The 9503-nt window shown below is 37.1% G+C and overlaps 2 protein-coding genes across 2 annotated transcripts in view; one reads left to right on the top strand and one right to left on the bottom strand.

Moving 5' to 3' along the window:
- The window catches only part of LOC141906067 (centrosomal protein of 78 kDa-like), a 68201-nt gene extending 67833 nt beyond the window's left edge, over nucleotides 1–368 (bottom strand). The window contains exon 1 of the mRNA XM_074795244.1: nucleotides 272–368. The gene's annotated coding sequence lies outside the window, so the exon portion shown is untranslated. The remainder of the gene's footprint in view (nucleotides 1–271) is intronic.
- Nucleotides 369–462: 94 nt separating this feature from the next.
- Nucleotides 463–7882, top strand: LOC141905924 (cytochrome c oxidase assembly factor 5-like). The gene is made up of 3 exons (XM_074795029.1): nucleotides 463–604; nucleotides 2744–2851; nucleotides 7750–7882. The coding sequence occupies exons 1-3, from the start codon at nucleotides 497–499 to the stop codon at nucleotides 7789–7791; spliced, it is 258 nt and encodes an 85-aa protein (XP_074651130.1). The 5' UTR covers nucleotides 463–496; the 3' UTR covers nucleotides 7792–7882.
- Nucleotides 7883–9503: the final 1621 nt, after the last annotated feature.

The raw sequence follows: 9503 nt of genomic DNA on the forward strand, positions 1-9503 counted from the left end.
TTTTTGGCATTCTGTTAAGACATAAATGAGGTATGTATCCTAAAAAGTAAGCAAAATATCCCAGAAAAACAGGTCTCATCCATTAATAAATAGACATTAGTGAAGATTTAAAATTAACCAATAGCAATGTACTGAACTGAATTGCGGAGCCGGATGACATTTTAAATCTGACTGAAACAATGTCAAATGATATTAAAATGTAGGTAGGCCTAATTGATTGAACCGTTACACTTTCACCCCTAATTCAATTGTAATTGATTGAATAACTTACGATACGGTTGAGACTGTTCCGTTCGTAAAGACAAGCGACGCTTTAAAAATCAACAAACAAGTTCGAACGAATCCGCCGGTTTTAAACTACTTACAATACTGACGGAATACCGAACGGACTACAGTGACAACGAAACGGACTACAGTGACTACGAGATGAACACTTCACCGAAGCTCAAGGTCGTTGCACTAGGAATCTAGTGCCAATAAAGAGCAGCCAATAAAGATGCCGAAATATTTCGATGAAGATGACACGCAAAAATCTAAATTTGCTTGTTCTGGCTTGAGAGAAGATCTTCTCGAATGCCTCCTTAAATCAAACTGTGTGAGAAAGGTAAAACTGTTGGCAAACGACTAATTTTTTCATTTTTTAGGCACAGGCAGGGCTTGTAAACTGGCTTCGATTTTATTTCATTCCCGCGGCCAGTCAGGAACACTTTCCAAAAACGGCTTATTCTGCCAATTTCGGCGTTTTCCGCCAATAACGGCGGAATCAGCCATTTATGGATTACTCAGTTTTAAACTGCTTCTGCCAATTTAGCCGAAATCGGCGTTTTCTGCCATTTTTGGCTTGTTCTTAAAAAACGCCATTTCCGCTGTTTTCAGCACAGGGACTTGTCACGACTGATAATGGATGAGACCAATGATGGGGGTACCAGTATCCCTGCAACTGTATAATAAAATAACAAGGGTGGCAACAAATTTTCAATCTGACAATGACTTCTCCACTTCAATCGACTGTAATTCCAAAAATTCTCAACCGATTCACATGAAATAAGCTTTAATACAACCTAGAAGACTTTCTGCTTCGAACGAGCCTACAACCACCACTCTCCGACAATTATCTCACAACGAAATCACCTTTTTTTGACGAGAGATAGCTCAAAATGGAGGTGTACCGATTCTATGGTGGACAGCAAAATGGTCGTTTTTTTCAATTCAAACGATGATTTCTATGTGAGATCTTAGAGAAAACCCCAACAAACCATACATTTTTTAAAACTACGCGGTCATACCTGTACGCTTATCTCATTTATTTGTATAATCCACGCGATGGGTGAGCTCACAAGCTCAAAATCGAAAATGAGGACGAACACGGCGTTCAACTTGTCATCAACTGGGCGGCCATTAATCACGTGATATCGTAGTAACGGGCTAAATATTTCACGCGCATTGATTGGCTTAGAGATTTCGAAAAACATTACAAAATTTATTAAAAGTTCTGTTAATTAATAAAATATCCGTATTATGAAAATATAGTGCAACATTCGTCTGAGGGGTGGTATTATTAACAAATATTTCCTTTTTTCAAGTCTACAGACGTAGACTTGTCGCGGTTCTATTAACATAGCCCGAACCTGCACGTCACGTGATTAATGGCCGCCAGCGCGATAGTGCGAGGTGACTTTTTCGTATATTTGTTCGATTTTGAGCTTGCGAGCTCACCCATCGCGTGGATTATACAAATAAATGAGATAAGCGTACACGTATGACCGCGTAGTTTTAAAAAATGTATGGTTTGTTGGGGTTATCTCTAAGATTTCACATAGAAATCATCGTTTGAAGTGAAAAATACGACCATTTTGCTGTCCACCATAGAATCGGTACACCTCCAATTTGAGCTATCTCTCGTCAAAAAACGGTGATTTCGTTGTGAGATAATTGTCCTAGAGTGGTGGTTAAAGGCTCGTTGGAAGCAGAAAGTTTTCTAGGTTGTATTAAAGCTTATTTCATGTGAATCGGTTGAGAATTTTTGGAATTACAGTCGATTGAAGTGGAGAAGTCATTGTCAGATTGAAAATTTGTTGCCACCCTTGTTTTTTATATTATACAGGGATAGTGGACCTGGTCATTGATATTGGTTTTATTCATTCACTATCAATTGTGACAAGTCCCTGTGGTTTTCAGCTGTTACAGTTTTTAAAACTACATCGCCAGAAACGGCGTTTTAGCTTAGATAGTTTTACAGGTGCTATTTATAGTGCTTAGTTCGATGGGAGTCCTTATTATGACATCATCGCTTTTCTGCTGGCATACATTTGTATATGAATCTCATTGATCCATTCCAGGCTTCAAGAAAGAATTAAATATAAATGTACGGGTTTCCGATGGCAAATGTATTTGAATTCTGTTCTTTCTTTATGCATCAGCCTGGAAGTTAAAATGACCATGATATTTTTAAACAAACTGTGCTTTCGACCAGTAATTCTGAAGCGAACTAATCAATGGTGTAGTGCGTATTAATGATATGATATGTGATTGCCGCACGCACGCTTAATTCTCCAAGACTTGAACAAGGTGCAGTGCTGGACCAACACGTTTGTTGTTCCAAATTTGGTCTTGTTGCTCAGGGGATTTTTTAGTCATTTTCCCAATGTTGTTCATTGTACAACTATTCAACAACCCAATTTAGATGTAACGGTCATTCATAAATTCATTGAATTTATGTTATTCATTTGACTTTCAATTGTAGGATAAGAAAACTCCGTTAGCATGTTTAAAATTAAGCCAGGATGCAGTAAGTTATCCAAGTGAGTGCCACAAACTTAGAGTCGCTTTCTTCGAATGCAAAAGATCTTTGGTAAATATGACTCCTTCGAAGCCATGCAAAGAAATAGCCTTGTTTCTCATCTCAGCAAAATCTGATACACCACCTCCGATGTATCAATCTTGAAAAAAATTCAAATACACCCTAGGGCAACGAATAGTTCAACATCATGACTATAGTGAACTGATATTAATCTCAGCACAGAGTTAACAAATACAAACCAACGGCAGATATATAGAAAGGTTTATTATCTGACAGTATATCTATTGTGGGTTTTTAGCCCACTTGGGACTTAAGTTCAATTCCAAAAAACTACAATTCACGACAAACAACGTGTAAATTTAATTACTGTTGTGGTGTTCAGCGCATGGAAAAGCTGCGCATTACAAAGTCAATCTATCTCTGCCGGGTGCGTAAGGGGCAGGACCACCTTGTGAGTGTGCAGGAGGCAGACAGGGCATCTTAAAGTGAAAACTTATCTTAGAATATAGCCGAACCGATGGAATTTTACAATAAATTGTCAGTCAACTGATTGATGATACAACATGGTTCTTGGTGTACTAAACAATGATATTTTCTTCCAATAAATAACAATATCTTTATTGGTGATATCGTATCATGGTTGGGCGGTAAATTGCGCGATCAAATAACTTACCTATCCGGGTTTCAGTCATGAGTAGGCCACTGCTCTAGAAATATGTATTCTGCCGCTGAGAATTAATCCCAATTAATCTGCTTCTGATAGGAGGAATAACAGTCATATTTAAACACTATGATATTTATACACCGGGGTACATAAATATATGTTTTTCTATTCAAAAGGGGCCGTTCCCCATTCTTTACTGCCAATTTCAATGCGGGCATATCACTACGCAATTGCTTCTACCACATACGGTAACTAATGAGAAAAATGTGATAGGATAACTTTTTAGACCATTTAATCAGAAATGTGGTGCGCTGTGTTGTAGGGATTGAGACATTATTTTGAGTCATTTTCAGCTGTTTCTAATGTTTTACGAGAACGAAGTTACAATTTGAAGTTACTATGAAAATGAAAAGAGTTGGCGGTTTTTTTTTTTTTTTACTACGACTTTCCATCCATTTTACTAGCATTGGCATGATGTCATAGATGTCAACCAATGCTAAAAATTCTATTCCTCATCTATATACCAGTACCTTCATTGTCTAATTCCAAAATATGGCCAGGTCTAGGGTGGACAATATCTCCACCAAAGGAAGAGCTAGACCATGAAAAGATTTGTGAATAAGAAAATTATATATTCGCTAGTATTCTTTCTGTCCTTACACGATGCCAAATGGCATTTACGTTGTGTAGAAATGTGTTAGATTGATGGGGATGATGATCAATCTGCTGCATCGAACCACCATTACTAGGCTATGTCGAAGACCAACTTTTAGGTGTGGTATTTGTGCTCTTTCCCAACCAGTTACTATATCATCATACAGTGTTTTGCTTAGAAAATACAGTCAACCCCACGTAAGTCAGCATCGAATAAGTTGTATCATCACATCTCTCGTATAATTATTTTGGCCCGATTTTTTTTCTTTAATCTTTATGAAATTATGCTTATAACTCATACTACAAGTCGTATTTTCACTAAAGTTGTAAAAATTTAGAAACCAAATCTTCTGATTCCATTCAAAATACCTTGCGTAAGTTGTAGCCCAATATGCCAGCAGCAGATGAAAATACGCTACAATATTGTCTGTGTAAGTGTTTAGACAGTTCCTATGTAACTTTCTTGTGACGTTTGCCTGGTGCACGTGGCAGCTTTAATTGATTGGAGCATGGACGTATAAGCTAGTTTATACATCCATGATTGGAGGGTGGATTTCAGCGATATAGGATCTGAACTGACAGCTAAGGATATGACCGGAAACATTACCAACCATGCTGGAATCTGAGCATTGTATAGATCGTATTTTCACGGGTTTTAGTTATTCGAGTAATTTGTATAAAACCATGACTTAAAGATAACTCATAAAAATACGACTTACACGTGACTCGGACATCACCTAAGTTGAAAGAAATCGTCAGTCCCAAGGGCTATGACTTATGCGGGGTTGACTGTAGTATTACAAAAAAACTGTTATGTTAATGATATCTTAGCTTACTATGACGCAGATGATTTCTTTTTGAATGATTTTTAGGCCAGCTGTAGGTTATTACTATACGAATGGAGCGAATTTAAATGACATGGTTTCCGGAGTAAAGGCTCTTTGACTGTGCAACTGAGCATATATTCATGCAAATCATTCATTAAAGCATTATCCATTCTCCAACCTCTATATAGCTGAATTTTGAAAAAGGGCCTCGTTAAAATTTATATGAGCTTTTTCACGAAAAAACTGATTGCAATCAGAAAGCAAAGACTCCTCTATGATTGGTTTAGCCGCAGAGATCAGCAGGTGTTCACGTGAACCCGCGGTATCATCTACCGTTTTACTTACGGGTTTTATTTTAAGATCTAAAATTGTATTTCAATATCGATTTCTGTGAAATCTTTAGTAGATTTGGTTTTTGGGAGGAATATTTTTATTAGCACTGCAGAAAATATCATTGACAATTGTGCAAAGTCCGAGAAAAATAGCTTTTTCTCAATTGGATGGATGACCTTGATATGCTAATTAGCCGTGCTCAAACTGCAAATTCAATCAAATTTTATTCTACAAAAAATATCAAATCCAATTCAATTTTACTTATTGAACAAGGTAAAACGGCATATCTAATTCAATTTTATTTTATTGAGCAAATTTCAGAAAATTCAATTCTATTCCGCATTCAAATCAATAAGACCAAGGGAAAAGATTTATCTGAGGTATTTGTTCCTGCCAGCTCCAGTCGCTGTCTGTGCTACTTATGAAAACACGATTGAATTGTGTAAATCATTAGCCTGGGACCTTATTCACTAACGTTACGCAAGTCTGCGTGGATATTTTGCGTTGCGGGATGATTTGCTACGAAAATCAGTTTGCGGTGCGTGGTTTTCACTTACCTCCTCACAAAAAGTGATTCGCAATTTTTCACGCAACGGGAACCAGTCCAATTGTAAAACCTCATTGCAGATTGATATATTGGGTCAATATCTTATTTTACCACCTCCATAGCTGGATTCTTGAGGTGACCTCATTGAAAACAATTTGTATTTGATTTGATTTATCATCAAAGGAACAAGCATCATAGGGCAAATATATTGGTGAATAAAGTCTTAACTAACAATGAATCCCAGTTGGGCCCTGGAAAAAGTTAGTAGGGTACTGGTCTATAAAACCATACCTTGAAAAATATCAATCGTTTACGTAATTCAACTTTAAAAAGCCACAAAAGTATTACTTGCGTGGAAAATAAGAGATTAGGGGTGCCCCTTAGTTCACGCAGATTTGTGGGGAAAATTGATGAATTTGCGAGGAAAATATTTGCGTGGATTTTAGTGAATACGGAGATTTTTTCAAATTTGGAGTTACGGGAGGATTTGCGATGAACATTGCAATGGTTGGAGTCAGTGAATAAGGTCCCTGGGATTGACAAGTCTATGAGCTGGGAGTGTATTTGGACAATTTAAACCACAGAATGCATCATTTGCCATTTTATGAAAAGCTGAAAGGCTGGCCATAGTGCCCCTTGTGGCTCTTTTTTTCACATTAATCACCAGCTTTATGTTAGAGAATAAGCTGTAATGCAGACAGTAGCAGTTGTTCATAAAAAATTCAAAAATTTATAATCATTCCTGCAACATTGGGATGGATTTTCTGTAACAAATTTTTTTTTTTCATTTTGCAAGTAACTTTTATCAACATTTCAACTAAAATAGTCCTGTAATAGTCCATGTAAACATCTGAGTTGCATCATGATCATTTCTAATCACCAATGCCAATCGCAATGAAAACAGGGCTCGGTTGCACAGTCCATATGATAATAGACTTACGTCATGCCGGAAATGAGAAGACAGACCCAGAAAGTAGTGCACTGATAACTTTCATCATTTGGTATCCAATGGTTAAAACCTGACCAGGAATGTTTTGCTTTTATTCCTAGCCATTATAACTGCTTATGACCTATTGTTTCTTTGGACTGGGCCAAAGCTGTGTAGTGCTTTCTGTTAAACAGAAATCCAACTTAATCATTGAACCGGCTTTACTGCACAGTCTAGCAAAAAATTCACAATTACACTGACTCAAAAGCATGCCTCTCACTTTTCGTTCCGTCTGTTAATAGAAAACAAAGGCTGGAATAAGTGCATGTTTAATCCTCTGATAGTTTTGTTTTTTTATGTTTTGTGTGTCCGTTCATTGTGTGTAGTCATTGTGTGATATAAAGTAACCGCTGATGAATTTCTAGGTGTCCAGATTTTTTTCATGAACACGAATCAGTTTTTCAGCTCAACGATTCTAGTTCCACTGTCGAAACTATTCGAAGATATCAATCTTAAGTGTCATTTCTTAAGTGTCATCGCGTGTCAACTTATTGTCTTGATATTTGTTACAGTCATAGGATTCATCTCACGTGGAATTGGGGTTAACCAGTTTTTTTTGTTCGCACCACCAGGGGGAGTTGAATATTGAATTATATACAATTTGTATATTTTAGTGGTACCTATGCCGTATTTTGTAACTACAATCATTCGCAAAAGTGTAGCTCACGACATGCTTCATGGTTGTGGTTGATTTCATAGTCATTGATTCCTTAATATGTTCACCAAAGAGCATTGAATTTTGAAATTTTCTGATTATTGAGCATTTTAAAGCACTCTCTATGTGGGCATGGTGTCCTTGGAACCCCTGGAAAACCTGCATGAGAATCAAGGGTATTTCATTTTGTGGCTAAAATCGCCAATTTTAGTGGATTACATGTAGGCCTATGTCCTTCATGGCAAAAATCTCTTTAAAGGCTTTTTTGTAAACTTTTTCAGCTTGACATGAGACAAAGATTCAGAGGTCCGAAAGGTTACTGATAGGAAACTTTCATGAGGCAGCAAACTGATAGCCCCAGTTACATTGTAAAACTTGTCCATTTTGTATATACATTTTTAATTAATAGGTAGAATAATAAATGGTTTTAAGTGATTTTGATGTTTTATTGACTTCTTTTACATGATATGCTTGATAGATTCTGATGCTGGGTATGATTTAGGAATCAATGAACCCAAATTACTCTCATCATTGCATCATTCATATAACTGTTTTATTCTTTAGTCCTGCACACCACCCCCCCCCCCCCTGGTTGGTACCAGTACTGCCTATACTGAATTTTTAATTTGGTAACAGCAGCCCCCGATATACCGCCCATATTGGTGCAGTACAATTTTGGCGGTAAAGAGAGTATGGCAGTAATTGCTGGTGTTTTACTATGTACTTATATATAGAGAAAACCTGGCGGTAAATGGGGTTGGCGGTATATGGGAGGGCACATTATCGGGAGTTGACTGTACATACTTGCCTTATACATGTAGAAACTTTAGTTATACATGTAGAAGTTAACTGCTCCCATCATTAGAAACTGAACATTGTCACTCAAAAATTTTCAAACAAATACAGTCAAAGTTCGTTATACCGCAATACCACAAAATTCACCTGTTACCAAGAATTTCATTGTGCACAGTTTATTTGGTATCCATGTGTATGTAAATAGCTCCTGTTATACCACCTCTCACCCTCCGCCATAATGCCAAAAAAATCCTAGAACAGTCCTATTCAAACTCGTAGAGAAAATAATTGTTATGTCGCCAACAATCTTTCGTCACCGATGTTTCCTGTACTTCTACTGTATCATTTTTTTCTATTATCTAAATGAAATAAGCTAAGACATTTATGCTTCCTAAATTAGGATTAATTGATGTCAATTCTGGATTCGGTCAAAAGTCATGTCCTGTACTATGTCAACACTCATGATCTCCATTTCTTTATACCACCACATTTGTAACACCGCCAAAATTTTCACAGTCCCGGGGCTTGCGTTATAACGAGCCTTGACTGTACAGAAGTTATATTTCATCAAAAAGGACACAATTTCCAAGAGGATAAGTGTCAAATTTATTGGTTCCAATGATCTCTGTCATGACGAAAAGGTAACCTCAATGAGGAGGTGGGGTTCCGACCCCTGAGATAGGTCATTAGTATAAAATTCTGCGGTATGCACATGTGTTTGTACTCACGCCCATACTAAGGGGTGTGCGTTGGCTCTAAACGTACCTCCCTGCAAGATCCTGCATTCCACTAATTTTTGTCAAAGAAATTTTATAAGATTTATTAAAATGTTCCATTGACTTTGTTAAATGAAATATTAACTAACATTAGCTGGAAATATGTTAAAGCGCTTCAAATCTTCAAAGTTTTATTGGGGGAGGAATAGAGGCTGTGTACGGGCCTGGTACTGTCACTTCTTTACCTAACTGCAGATCTGTTCAATACAGATTTCTCTGCGAAACCGACATTTTAGAAACCCCTCTTGAAAAAGAGGAGTTCATCCCGCCTGTGCATGCATTTTTGCTAGTGTAGACAGTAAACCAGTGTTCAATGCAGTGTTCCAGCGCCACTATTGACTACAGATGTGGATTCTACTCCTATCAAATTATTCGATGCTTATCCATTATTCCAATTTTCATCATCTAGGCTTAACCTTTGTTTGAGATCAGACATTTCCAACTGAAAATCAATTGCCAACTTA

The sequence above is a fragment of the Tubulanus polymorphus genome, chromosome 5, assembly GCF_964204645.1.
Source record: "Tubulanus polymorphus chromosome 5, tnTubPoly1.2, whole genome shotgun sequence".
NCBI classification, from domain to species: domain Eukaryota; kingdom Metazoa; phylum Nemertea; class Palaeonemertea; order Tubulaniformes; family Tubulanidae; genus Tubulanus; species Tubulanus polymorphus.